General features: G+C 39.2%; 1 protein-coding gene across 1 annotated transcript in view; it reads left to right on the top strand.

Annotated features, from left to right (window-relative positions):
* man1a1 (mannosidase, alpha, class 1A, member 1) overlaps positions 1–15,193 on the top strand; it is a 152,980-nt gene that overhangs the window by 35,507 nt on the left and 102,280 nt on the right. The window contains exon 2 of the mRNA XM_074614732.1: positions 3,404–3,500. Coding sequence (XP_074470833.1) covers positions 3,404–3,500 — 97 coding nt within the window. The remainder of the gene's footprint in view (positions 1–3,403; positions 3,501–15,193) is intronic.

Raw genomic sequence — 15,193 nt, 5'->3', positions numbered from 1 at the left:
TTGTACAATTTAAATTAACCCCCTTCCAGTGCCAATTTGTTTACAGTGTACATTCCCTGTTCCTTTTTTGTCTGTGTTTGTGTGTGACGAGTGAGCGGCATCTATCTGTCTTCTTGATCTCAACATCCTTGAACAGACCTTGGATCAGCTTTAGTCTTCCTCTCATGTGTTGCAGCGCAGCGTTTGAGATGGAAAAAGCGTATTCGAGTAGATCTCTTAATGTGACATGCATATAGGAGCTGTAATTAGCAGGCTCACTAGCTTTAATTAGTGGGTTTAAATGGAGGAAAGCTTTCGCTAGCTGTCAGGTTGATGTGCGTGGGAGTTGTTATGCAAATGCGGTGGCTTTTGTTCTGTGTGTATGTGTTTTTCAAAGAAGGGCACACGTGAAGATTGACATGTTTGATCTCGTGATGTCTACCTGCCAGTAAACCAATGCTGAAGTTCACATATAAGAAACACTGTGCATGCAACGTGTTTATGTGAGTGTGTGTTGTTGTGGTTATCTGTGTGTCTGAGATGCACATTGCATATTCCTTTATGCACTGTGCATCTAATAACCAGTTGCTGTCTGACAAGCATTAATTCAGTCTACTCATGGACCAGGCTCTTCAGCTTGCATGATGTAACCTGATGGAGAGCATCTTTGACTGAAGCGTTGTCAGTCATGTTCACAATATGAATAAAAGAATAACCCCCTTGGGAACATCACTTTTCTACTGTTTATGGTTGTTTCTAAGCACCTGCTCAGCACTTGTGGTCGTGCATGAGCAGAAATATTCATTTCTTGACATCCTTTGTCTGGCATGTGACCTCCTTTTTTCTTCATTTTCAGTCAAAAGTGCAGTAAAGTGTTCCCAAAGTAGTGCATTATTTGCGCTAAATTGTTATATAAAGAGTGTGATTGTTAACATTGGGCTTCACCTTGCTTACATACGCCTCCTGGTGGTTTTGTTAATCTGAAGTGCTTTTCACAATGCAAGTGCTGCTGTAATCATAAATCAAAAAATGTAACATCAACACTGATTAGTAAAATAATTTATTAAGCTAAAATGCCTCACATTTTCAGGTTCGGATTTCTGTCTTCGTAGGTTTGTTAGCGGTCGTTCTAGCAACAACTTTGCATTTAGATATCCCCAGACATTCAGTAGGCAGAGATCTCTGATTGTTTGATATTGTGATACTAAAATCCCATGAACAACGCCGCTGCTCGTTATGTAGCGAACGGGACGAATGAAACCAGCAACCTGTAGACAGAGTTGTCAGCGTGTTCAGCCTCCACTGGATCTTGTGATGTTCTTTTGTAAATGGCAGTTATACAGTGCAGCCTTTCATCATGTGGGTATTAAAAACTCATTCATATTTTATTGAACATCACTTAAGCTCCTCTTGCTCTTACCCCTGTACGTGCGATGGCTGTGAGACAGACAGGTGGGATGGTGTAGCAGCACGGGTTTCCTGCTCGACCGAATCGCTAAATTGACAGAATCGTTTATTGACAGGTTTTCTCGCTTATTTAATTTTGGTTTCCGGGGAAACGGGTCACACTGAGCGAGTGACTCGTTAACCTACCGGTCTACTGCCTGCCGTGGTCACCGCCTTTTGAAATGATCACAATGAATTGTTGTTGTCAGTGAGTGTTTGTCCTGGAGTGAGCTAACTAACAGTGAGTCAGCAGCAGTAACAGAATTAAGTGTACCACACACTCACACGCATGTATACGCTTGCAACTAGGATATGGCTACTGAGAGAGGATGTGCATTGTACAGTAATATGATCTCCCTGGAGAGATGGTGCAGGCTGTACATCAGTTTCACAACCCACTTTGCTGAATGCTGTGTGGTTTGTATTCAGGTGTACAAAGCTGGCATTCACCCTGTGTACGCTATAGGTTACATCCTAGTGCCAGTAAGAGCTTATTCATGACAGAAGCACACTATCATTGCAGTGTCTGTGCACAGACTTTCCGTCTGAAGGTGGAGGATAAAGGGTTTTAGCTCGTCTAATCCAGACGCAGGTTCTAGAAAGCTCCAGAAGGATGCTATGTAACCTGGATTAGCAGCACAGACACATGGCTGGAGCAGGAGGAGGAGCCACGTGTGAGGACTGAAATGAGAGTCTGGGTGTTAGATTGGAAACTAGTGTTCATGCTGCTATCAAGCCCCCAGCCAGCGCCAGATTAAAATAAGATGAAACTTCAATGACTCCCGCTGGGGGAATTGGGTGGTTTCAACAGCATATAATGGGCCTCGGCAGAGCAAAATGTTCCTTTTCAAAGGGAATTGAGTGATATTTGGGTTTTATTTTTAAGCAGAAATGAGCCAATCAATCAGCCACATCAATCATAGCTGGCTGTCCGTCATTTTGAATAGGTCAGTTCACAGAGAATGCTGACAGATGTTGGACTTGTGTTGTTATTGATTTCAGTTTGGTGTTGAACTGTACAAACAAGTCTTTTATTTCCAGATCGTCCTTCCATATAATCGTCCGTTTAGGTCGTCTGTGTATGCAGCTTATTACGACCCATATTAAAGTTTATTGTTATGCAGCGACCTCTAGTGGTCATAGTTATTATACAGTAACTGGAGCAAAGACGGAAGTCGGGTGTCGTAGTATAAAGAGCGTCAAAGTCCATATAGGGAGTAGGGTGTAACGATGCATTGATTCAATGAGCAACGATCCAATATCATCGATGTAAAGTGAAAACATCGATACACATCATAATCTTTAAGATATGCCTTTATTTTGACATTTTTGCACATTCGCACATGAACATGAGCAACAGGAGATCTGTTTTTATTAAAGAATAATGATTTAGTTGCTTTGAGAGTTCATAAAAATGTAACTGATTGTGTTAAATATATATGAAAAATGATATCGTCTCATATTGATCACAAGTCCCTGAAATGAATCGGACAAAATCGTATCGTGGCAGACTTTGTGTTATTGGCAAATGTGGTATCGTTGTCCAGGGAATCAATATAAAAGATATGAAATGACCTATATTGTGATAGAAGATTTTGGCCATATCGCCCAGCCCTAACAACATGGGCTTTGGGAAAAAGTGATTGGTGTCTGTTTTTAACCATTTTTCTGACATTTTATGGACCAAATGATTCAACTGATTAATCGAGAAAACAATCATCAGATTAATTGATAACAAAAAAATATTACTGATATATATGTTAGTGTGTGTAGACCAATATTTCATTGTCAGATTTTCTTAAATATTGGTATTGGCCTAGAAAAATCCAGTATCATTTGGACTATAAACAAAACCCATCATTTAGTATGAAAATGACTTAATTCTCTTTGTTACAGCTCAGAGTTGATTGTCCTCTTTAACTCTGTTCATTTCTCATGTCCTCCTCCCCCTCCCCCTCTTCTTCCTCCTCCCTGTCAGATGATGAAACATGCGTGGGGCAGCTACAGGCGCTACGCCTGGGGTTCCAATGAGCTCAGGCCCGTCTCCAAGCAAGGCCACTCCAGCAATCTATTTGGTGAGTGAGAGCCCAAACACACACACACACACACACTCACACTCACACACACTCACACTCACACTCACACACACTCACGATTGATCTCTTGTCCCTGCCACCAGCTGCCTTGGCCTTTAGATTAGCAGCCAAATTGGCCGTCAGTTGGAGTCATCCATCTATGGATGCCTCTAAATGTCAACTTTATCATATATTTATATTCTGTTTGTGCCAGTCGTTGGTGTCTGTGCTGTTAATGAGTCTTATTCTGTCCATGCTTCTTCTTCTCTGTTTCACACAACTCTTTCTGCAAACCTCAATTCTACGTTTGCATTTAAGTTGTGAAATAACAAGCAGCATGCTGCTAGATGACTGTAGGGCTTCGTTAATAAATATCACACACACACACACATGCGCTCACACCAACCCTGTCTCCCACAAAATTACGTTCCCATACAACTAGGCTGCATAGCCAAAATATGTTTTGAGAGGAATGTATTTTCTCCTGGATTCCGGTTGCGGTTTAAACAGTTTTAAACACGTGGTTAACGTTGTAAATGGAAACAAAGGTAAAAAACAACATGGTTTGGCATGACATTGAAACAAAACGAAACCAAAATGCAACAAAATTACTTAGTTAGGTTAAAGGGACGTTAAGTCAACGACAGTCAGCATCCTGTTGCTCGCAGTCGTGCCTGTTCTCGCACTACGTAGACGCAAACGAGCATCGGTCACATTCCTGTTTTACAAGGCAGGCTTCACTAGGCAAGGCAAGGCAAGGCAAGGCAAGGCAAGGCAGCTTTATTTGTATAGCACATTTCAACAACAGGGCAATTCAAAGTGCTTTACAGAAACATTCAAGAACATTGCGACAAAATGCAAAAGAACATTAAGAAATAATTAAAAACATTAAAACATTAAGGATTAGAAAATAAAAACAAGGTAAAAATAAAAGCTAGGATAGAAGCTAAAATTGCATAAAACTCAGAGTAAAAGTTATAGTGCAGTGTCAGAATAAAAGGCACCCGCAAACAGGAAAGTTTTAAGCTTTGCGCTACTAAAAGGGCAGCTTTCCTCCTTTCAGTTTTCAACACGCTACTAAAAGGGCAGCTTTCCTCCTTCCAGTTTTCGTCACTAGATATAATAAGGATTTTTTTTTGTGCTTCCGTGGAGTTTGTGTTGGAGTCTGAGTCGGAGGGGGAGTCCGATGTTTGTTGGACCAATCCACCTCCCCTCCTGCCCGCCAGTAGTGGACTTTCTCGCTTATACCTGTTATTATTCAATAACGTTTTTATTTCAATCACAGTGCCTCGATATACTACATCACCTGCTCTGCGCGTCGCTTGTTGTACTACATCAATCGCTGCAGACTAACAAATGTATTTGTGATACGTAAATGACAAACGTAACCTTGCGACAAAATAAATTTCCTTCCAATGTATGGGAAGGTATTTTTTAGGACACAGGGCTGGCTCACACTCACTTTGTTTAGTGTCTTTCTGCTGTGACTGGGACGCATCATCATCCCCCAGTCTTATTGTGTGCGTGCAGCAGAGGCCAAATGAAACGAGGAGGATAATAACTGCATCTTTTTATAAGTCCTTTCTTATCCCCCCAGCCACACACACACACACACACACCCTCACACACACTACATGTTGCTCATTGTGTTTAGTTGGCCGAGATCGTTGGCTTAAAAGCTGGACTCCGAGAACTGCCGCCAAAGTAAACATAAATCTAAAAGCAGAGGATCCCACAGATCTGTTGTGACGGCACATGTGCCAATGGCAGAGCATCAATACAACTCATTAAAATCACATTTAATCTGCAATGTATTTGGTTTTCTGCTAATTGTGTGAAAGGACAAAGAGACCAGAGACTTAAAAGTATTGAAAAAAAAATCCTTAATATGTAAAAAGAAGTCCTGAAGCTGATATTTTTGATACAGTTGTAGAGGATGTGGACACAATCTCATGAGCAATGATATAGTGATAAAAAAAGTCTTTATTGAGACAGTGTTAGAGCAGTGTACGTGCTCTTTCTGCAGGTGTTTAGTGTGTACTCATAATGAATACTGTAATTTATTCTGACTGATTGGATTAATAAGAGCGGCAATTGGATTTTTAATTTGTTAAGATCTCGTTCTCTCTCTCTTGACCTAATTAAATCCTCACTGAGAATATTTGTTTAGATACCTTCAGCTCCAGATGAGAGCTTCGTGTGTGTGTGTTTGTGTGTGTGTGTGTGTCAGTGGGTGGTGTATGTGACAGTTTAGAGTAGCGTCGCTGCTAGCTCTTGACTAGATAAGATGGCATTCATGCGTGAGAGAGGTAGCTGTGCCTCCACTGCTGATAAGACCGCTCTCTTGACACCAAAATACACTTGTGTACTTCACATGGTTTGAAGTTGTTTTTTTTAATGTTAGCCTTTTATATTCAGGTACAGGTCTGTGTCAGTGAAGCCAGTATTTTATTTTTATTTTCCTCCATAACAACTAAATTTCCTTCTTGATGACTTAAAGTAAACTGCCTGTAATTGATTAAGAGTGCAAGGAAGTAAAAAAATGGAAATGTTGTTTTTTAAAGTGGTTATTTTTTAGCTTGGGGACAGTGGAAAAAGCTGTAAACACATCACTGACACATTATATATATTATATATAAGTTATAACTAACATGTCAGTAAACACTTGTTTCTTTACACATCCAGCAGACACGAGTTTCTGGCCATTGTAATGCCAATACTTCTCCTTAAAGCTCTGTTTTGCTTGACTCTTGAGTGAATTATCTGGTTCTTTAGCTGCTAAATGCTCCGTTATGTTCACCAGCTGGCCGATAAATTTGTCTGTCCTCAGTTTGGTGCTGGGCTGGTAGCGTACAGTGGGTTCTTCAGAATTTTTTTAGCTGGAAACTCGGTTGATGAGAGCGGTGAGGCTATAACAAAAGAGTAAAGCTGTGAGCCGTTAAACCAAAACAAAGACAGAGTTGGGTGTTCTTCACCTCAAACAACTTCTTTCACAGTACACATAGTAATTGAAGTCACTCGTCCTTCACTCATTATTTGTTTAAAGTGTCACATCAAATAACTTCAGCTTACATTGTGTAATTAGTTCGCTGAAGTTGACCCCCAAAGTCTGTGTGATTGGCTCCAGTTTTCTATGTAGTTGTGTAGTTTTAGTCAGTGTATAGTGAATGAGTTTTCTGTCTAATTATAGCAGTCTTACATTGGTCCTCCTTAATGCAGTTTCACCTTCACTGCATAAAAAGGCAAAGAGCAGAATTCAGAGTTATTTCTGAACATCAGTGTTTCTGTATCTTACATTGTCGGTACAGAATTTGCATTATTTGTGTCAAGGCACTATAGCTGAGCTGTTGGTTTTTCAGGTTGTTTCTGTAACACCATCAAATTACAGAAGTGACAGGATGACAGCACCTTGAGCATATATATATGCAGGGTGTTACGAAGGATGTTTGAAGCCACTGACTTGGGTCAGAACTGTTTTGTTCAATTACGGCAGTAAGATGACTCTTCTGATGTTTGGGCTCCTTTTGGTCTGTCTTTTCTTTTTCAAGCTTAAGTTAGTTAAGTTAGTGAAAAGTTAGTATGACATGGTTGGTACCAATGGATGTAGGTTTATATGATGATGTAGCTTCACACTAGCTTTAAAACTGAGCCAACTACAACCTGTGAAAGATCATATAGCAGCCGGGTCCAACACAGGGCGAGAGGTTAATTAAAAATTTATAGTGTTTTGGAGAATTGATACAGTATCGCACAACATAATATCGCAATACTCATGTCTATCGATATTGTCTTACACCCCTCGTCTGTCCACCGGTCTACTGGAAACACAATATTATTCTGGTATATTAAGGTGAATACATTTTCAAGTTTGTTTATTCGTCATATGCACAACAATTACAGCAAGCAGTCGTTGGCAACGGAAATCTTGGGTCTCAGGTACTCTTCAACAATGCTCATTAAAAATGTATATGTAAAGAAAGGAAAATCACACAAGTAAAATCAAAATGAGAATCAAAGACATAAAATAGTGCAAGTTGAAATAGCAGTATTTCAAATTATGACAGGGCGAATGTAAGTGTAGTAAAACGAAAGTTATACTTCTAATTATAGTTTTGAAAGGAGGTGTTACCTTTGATTGAAATACATAACTTCAGTCTCCGCCATGGGGAAAAAGCCCAAACCCCCACTAAGTCGATTCTATTATACAGTGTGGAAGATTTACAGGCTCATTTTTAATGATTTCCTTCTCATGTTTAATGAGGAAATTCAATCAGCTTTGTGTAAATTCCAGCCACTGTTTCATTACCGGAATTTATCATACGTAAATGTAGGAAGAGAGAGAGAGAGGAAAGCAGCTGTGTGAATACTAATTGTTAGATTAGCCCATTCAACTCTGTCTCTCTCTATCCATCCCTCATGTCTCTGCTATAGAAAAGTAAATAGGTTTCAGTTGGCTGCTCCTGCGGACCCACTTCCATCAGTAAATAAGACAGCTTGGCCCCGGGGCCTTGTCACAGACGTTTCCAACTCCTATAGAACATGATGTATGACGATAATATTAGCCTGACCTGGAATATTATGCAATGAAGCCTCTTTCCATGCTGGAGGCTATTTCCCCGACACACAGTAACCTGGATTGCTGGTTCAAATTAGACAGGAGAACTGAAAATGTGAGACCTTGCTAGCTGTGGTTAGAAGGTTCAGGATGCCCTTTTCAGATAATAAACCAGATGAACATGATAAATAGATCTACTCCATGCTCTCCATAAGGCGTGGTTTAAAGAAGTGGTTCTCCCATTTTTTCAACTAATAAAACTCGCCAAGTTGCACTTTATTGAAAGCAACAAAAGATTCAGGTGAACATGATAATGTTGCTATTCGGGCTGTCAAAGTTAACGCGATAATACGCAATAAATGAATGCGTATTTGTTTTAATGCCACTAATTTCTCTAACGCATTAACGCACATTTTTAGGTTGCAGCGGGCTCAGTTTTAAAGCTAGAGTGAAGATACTGGCATCATATGAAAGTGAAGACACTCTAAATTATATATTTTCATCCAAAAACCACTGAGATTAATAAACGATTGTTTTAATGATTTATTGGTCTGATGATTATTTTCTTAATTAATTAATTAATTGTCAGAAGAAATGCCTATCACAGTTTCCTAAAGCACAAATTGACATCTTCAAATTGCTTGTTTTGTTCAACTAACAGTCTAAAATATATTCAATTTATTATCACTAAAAACATATGAAAGCAGCAAATTCTCAAAATGTGGAAGCTTGAATGAGGGAATGTTTGCAGATTATCTGTCGACAAAACAACAAATGGTTTCAGCTGTAGTAAATATTATATTCAGTACTCTTAAATCATGATTTTTATATTATCCTTCTCAGATGTTTATGATAAGAACAGGATGACGGGTCAGAAAAGGTTGAGAAGTCCTTCTTAAATGTGTGCAATATGGAGCTGTTATTTCCAGCTCAAGACTCAAGAATGGATTTTTAAACAAACTTATACTAAGCCTGGGCATCCCATATTTATTCTCTTTAGAGCTGTTGAATAGGAGAAGACTGCAGATGGGCTGGAATCCTGTTTTTTTGTGGGGGGGGAGGTTGAATTTGTCCTCTCTGTGGTCATTCCCTGAAGGATCTCAACTCCTTGGTCTCAAACGCCAGCTGTGCTGTCAGCTGTTAGCTTCTCTAGTGCGTTTGGCTGGATATTGCACCAATTCAGGAAGGTTTTAATAAACTGTAATGTTTACCATATTCTTTGCTTTGTATGACATTTTCCTGCTTTTAGATACTTGAAAAAAAAGCAGTGTTACTACTCAACTCCAGCTTTTAATTGACAAACACTACCAGCCATAGACCTTTCCAAAAATGTTGGCAGGCAACTATGTTTATTTTCTCAAACAACTACTTTGGCAGACAACCAACCATGGTTTGGGTATGTTTCATCAAACAGTTCTACAACACAAGCACTTCAATAGAAAAGAGCAAGAGATATGAGCAAGTCTGCTTGTAATCTTTGTATGAGACATGTACAATCAGTGTCCCACTTAATAGCTCCATATTTTTAAATGTAATGTACACAGCAAGTCTTGTATCTATAAAGCGTTAAGAGGGAAGTGTACAGTACAGGTCGTGTTAGTATTTGACAAATTGTTTGAAAGGTCAAGATGATGATGAAGTGATTCTGGATGTGTAACTCATTTGTAATAGCAAATGAGTGCCAACAAACAAAAATTGCAGTAGAAAATCGAATCTGATTAAATTATACCCACACATCCCGGATGAAGACGAGAAGCTGAATGATTGAGTTTTAGAGCTAAAGATGTTTTTTCCCCTTTGATTGTTGTTTATTCAGTTATGAGTAGTTCTTGTTATACAGAAACACGTGACATTTAAAACAACGTTATCAGGGACTTTAGCATAATTTAACCATAGACTGTATATAAGAAGTGGACATGGTCACCGTGACGTTCATCCATTGGTTTGTTGACCGCCGTTTTGAAGCCTTGAGTCTCTTTGTTTTTTTTGGCCGTCGCCATCTTGGTTCTTTTTTGCAACCAGAATTGACACGAGAGGGTGGAGCTTGATTATCTTTCAAGAATTGAAAACACTGTGATAGGGTAAAGTTGTAAGACGAAAACATGGACGACGCCATGGTAGCGACCTGTCAATCGCAAGGTAGCCACGCCCTAAAGCATATCCTGATTTATGGTCTATTTGACTCTAAATGGGATCATAATTTACTAAATGAACATCATGTTGTATTGAAGAAGACTTGAAACTACTGACTGAGACCATAAACTCACCTGAGTTCAACATAATGTAACATAACTTATACATTTATTTGATGTTGACTGTTATTCTGAAGGACGGTCAGAGATATAACAAGCCTAAAATGTTCCAATATTAATAAACACTACAGGATGATAATAATACATATTTGTAAAGCACTTAACTTTATCCCATGAAGTTATATAGTTCTGTAGATAATCTGAATTTTATACAGCATCGTATTAGTGACTATTGTAAACACAAACTACTTAGGTCTTGGATTTAAATCAAAATGACATTCAATAACAATAACATATTGTATACAGATTTAAAATGAAGTGATCTGTTTCAATAATAATTGAAATGCACATTGATTGGGTACCTGAAGGGCAGACTGATTGCCGTTTCATCCACCGTCTAGACTCCTGTAACAGCTTCTCATCGCGGTGCAACAGCGTCAGTCACAAACAATATTTCATCCGGAACGCTCTGCATTCGCCCCCCCCCCCCTTTCAACGCGATACAGTTTGTGCAGCTCACATATGATCTGTCTGGTTATGTAGAGGCTGACTGATAGTGACGTTCTGGATGCGATGTCAATAATATTGTGCAGAGTTGATTGATTAATTTAATAATGATGTCCCGACGTCAGAAGCTATAGGGCTTGATGATGTAATGCTTGGATAACTCTGAACTCGTCGTCCTTGCCCTCATCTGCTTTTCTTTGAAGGATTTGATGAAGCAAGACTTTATCAGCTACAATAGAACAGCTTCCCACCCCTGGAGATTCTGTGGATTCACCCCTTTTTCTTTTTAGCTGAAATTAAATACACCTAGAGGCGACGATGGCATCCATCTCTCCTCCTGTCACCTCCAATCCCTCTCTGCGTCTCTCAGCACTCAACTCGGCTGTCTATAACACTGCCATTGAGACTCACTCATGAGAACAGGTACATCTCCCTGTTTCTAAATCCAGAGCGGGTCAAATCCTGCTGTTACATTGCAGTTTGCTATGCTTCAAAGAGAGGCCATAACCTGCTGAATGTTAGAAAAGAACCTGTGGGGATGAAAATGTCAGAATTACACCTCCAAAATGTCTACGCTCTTGTAATATTTTGAGGAATAACTGAATTATTTAGACCTCCTTCTTGCATAGGAGTCTTGTTATTGTCCCACTCTAACATGAACTGTCCGTATGAACCACTGAGGGCTTTTTTTCCCCACCTGGATCTCACTGACCAGAATATGTTAAATGAATTATTACCTTGTTAAGTTTCTCCAGATCATCAGGAGCTCATTTGGAGCTCAGTGCCAGTGAATAGTCGGTCCAGCCTTAAGCTGTACCCTGACTCCTGTTAGACATTATGGAATGTAATTTAATCTCAGCCCCATTATAAACCAATGAGCCAGAGGTGGGGTTTGTACCAAGGCCTTATCCTGGAGTCCAGTTGTTTTTTTACAAGGACACGCTGGCAGTAGAAGAAGAGTTCTGATGGCAATGGATTTCAGTTGTAAGAATCTGGTAGTAACCCTTCCTCATTATAGCTGCAGACACTGCAATGTGGATTTTATTCTACTCTGCTCTCTGGAAATATTTCTCACAGCTGCAACAAAGAGAATTTGAGTTTGGACCAAAGTTGGAATTGTAACACTATAATGGATTACCATGCTGGACTAGTCATAAATGAATTCGATGTACTCATGGGTTCAATGTGAGGCTGGATTAAGTAACAAGTAATGTAATTAATTACGTATACTGTTAAGTAATCAGTCGAGTAATAGGATTACTATTTCAAGGAGTATTAAGTAATGGGTAATTAATTACATTTTCCAAGTCACTTGCCCAGCATTGAACAGGATATATGGTAGTATTTTTGATGAGAAGAAATAAATAAATTGTGCCACAGATTAGCCACCAACCAAACTGTGTAAATAAAATAATAAGTATAGACTTCACGTATTTATTAGTTTACAGTTGTATTTTTTGTAAAATTGCACTGCCCTTCATTATAGTCTCAATGTTGTTTCAAAGCCTTCTCTACACTGGCAGGTATTTTGTTGGAGTATACAAAATTGCCAATGGAATTTTTCCATTTGATTTTGAATTATTGCAGAAAATAAGTTCTGCGGCAAACAAACATTTATGATACTTACACGTTTTGTTCAGCAAGATAATCTTCACAAATGAACACCACTTGTATGATTTTGAAGTGCATGAAGTGTAAATGCAATCACCAGAAGTGCTCAAATGCTAACTCATTTCCGGGTTTTAGGACTCATTCCCGGAGCACTCTATTCCCAGATATATTACCAAGGATATGACCTCAATGTCCTCAATAGACCTTTTCAAACTTGACAACATAAATATTCTAAAAGGGCCGCTTTGTGTTTCCTGCTCCATTGTTTGTTAATGCAGTAGCTGACAGGAAGTAAACTTGGACCAAAGCTGGACCCTAGCAACAGAATGGCAATGAAAAGGTCTAAAATAGCTACGGCCCTGTGACATGTAGTAAAAAATAATTTTAAGTGATATTGGAGCATAATGTGGTAGCCGGTGATAATCCTTTGTCTACTTAAAAAAGGAAATGCAGTACATTTGGGAGTGCACGGTGCCAGTATTCCTGTCTGTGGTGTTTCCTGTCCGTGCGGTTTCCTCGCTCGTCCTCTCTTTAATTGATACTTTAAATGACCACCGGTTGAGCTCCTCAACAGCCAAACAAGCTAAAGGTTGAAAGCTGTGTTCTCCTCGCCTCGGCTTGCCTCTCATTCTAGCCGAGGGCACTCGTGTTCAACCAACCAAAAAAACTCCCCATGGAGTGTGTGTGTGTGTGTGTGTCCTTTTTTCTGTCTAAAATAAACACACTTGACTGGGCCTCGGCACATTAAAGGTCACTACTGATGTCTCCTGTTGCAGGCCAAGAGTAAAAGGCAGAATTTTTAGGTTTGTTTGCCATCCAGCCCAGTGTGACCTGGACTGGGCTATGAGACAACAGCGTTTGTGTGCTCTTTGTGCTTGGTGTGTGAGTCTGTGAACTATGATGCCATCTGTCTTGTTGGTCTAAGCTGTGGGCTGTTTCAGAGGAAAACTCAGGAGACACCTCCAAATCTGACTGCACTGGAAAAATACAACATTAATTCAAACAAATGGACCTGGTCCTGGTAGCTTTGCCAGTTCAGCACATGACTCACACTTGTGATAACAGACAACACATGACACATACTGGCTTATATAAATAATAGTGAATTATATTGGAGCTAGACCAATAAATCTGTCTGGCTGATTTATTTTAAGCTTTTTGCAGATAATGTTGGTGAGCATGTCCACCAATAAATAACCAGAAATGTCAGTACAGGAATAAGAAATTAAAGATATGAAGAAAGATGTTCGAGGTCATTTAGAAACAGTGTCTCCATTAGTCCACCAGACAACACTGCAGTTTATTTTACAAATGTAAAATGGTCCAACTCACTACATATTTTGGTGACAATTCTTTTAAAAAAATGTTTTTATTTGTTTGTGTTATGCTATCAACTTTTAAAACCTTCAAATATCGGTATTGGTATTGGCCTCAAAAATCTATCAAGCTATAAACAATACATATGTTGTGAGCACAAATGTATGTTAGCTTATTGATTTCATGCAATAACAGTTTAAAAGCATTTTGGTATTTGGACCGTTGGGAGTCAGTACTCGTTTCTCTTTTTCTTGTTTCCTGTGTGACTCAAATGTTTCTTTTGTATTGGCTGAAATAACCCTGGAAATAATCAGCTTTTTGTGAAAAGAAATTCAATATGATGCATTTATTATACACTCAGCCAATACTGATTCATTATATCATCATCACTTGTCATTGTGCAGCAGCTGAGAAGTGTTTGCCAGCAACATGGACTGTACACTGTTTGTATGCAATGTGCCATGTTGTGCTGCCCTGAGCTCCAAGTCATCACAGTAAACAGTAACTGCCTGCCAGTGGCGTTATGAATGGAGTATAGAATTTCAACATTTGCAATATAAATAAACATGCTGTCACTTTCTGAATCTATTTTATGTTCACAATAATCACTTATAAGACAGGGAAACTTTGTAATAACATTCTGACTTCTTTCATCTTCTAGTAGTTATAGTTTATAGTGCTGTCCACTGGAATGGAGATATCCATGACAGGATTTCAGCTCGTGTTGTGACAGTCATGCTTCTCACAGGAGAAATGCGGCTAGCAACAGATAAGTTTAGATTGATTTGATTTAAGCAATAAGCCACAAGAGACCGCGATTTACACTGATTTTTCAACAGTTAAGGGCCGTTGTTTGGCACGACGTGGAGACACTAACAAAGATTATATCGCTAGTAACTGACAACACAGCTGGAGAAATGTGAGCGTAATACGCTACAAATAAAAACATGCAAGCTAACTGGTTTGCTGTTCCTCACTGTGGAAACTACAAGTTAGCTGCTGCCCAAATCCTGTCATGGATTTCTCCGTTCCCGTGGACGTAGAATGAAAAGTGAGACAGATTGCTTATGGCGTGCGGGAGGGGAGGTGGATGGGTCCAACAAACACAGGACTTTCAACCAGGAGACCGGTGTTCTTGTCCCAGGTGTTGAGATAATTTGAAGTTACGTTTGTGACGTGTTTTCCGTACTTATGTTACGTTGTTTCTGTAAGTATTGTACTTAGTTTACGTACTTATTTTAAGCCCAATGTTTTTCTTAAACCTAACTAAATGGTTTTGGTGGACGTTACCGTAGTTTTGTTGCATGAAATACGAATGACACACAAAAGAGGCGTACAAATGACATGCTAAAAGACTTAAATGCGTTCTCATGACATGCAGAATGTCCTTGTAATGTCGTGCTATTTGCACATTATTTTTTTAACATGAAATAGATTTAGAAAGTGACAGA

This window comes from Sebastes fasciatus, chromosome 18 (assembly GCF_043250625.1).
Source record: "Sebastes fasciatus isolate fSebFas1 chromosome 18, fSebFas1.pri, whole genome shotgun sequence".
NCBI lineage: Eukaryota > Metazoa > Chordata > Actinopteri > Perciformes > Sebastidae > Sebastes > Sebastes fasciatus.
This window is presented reverse-complemented; position numbering and strand designations above follow the sequence as displayed.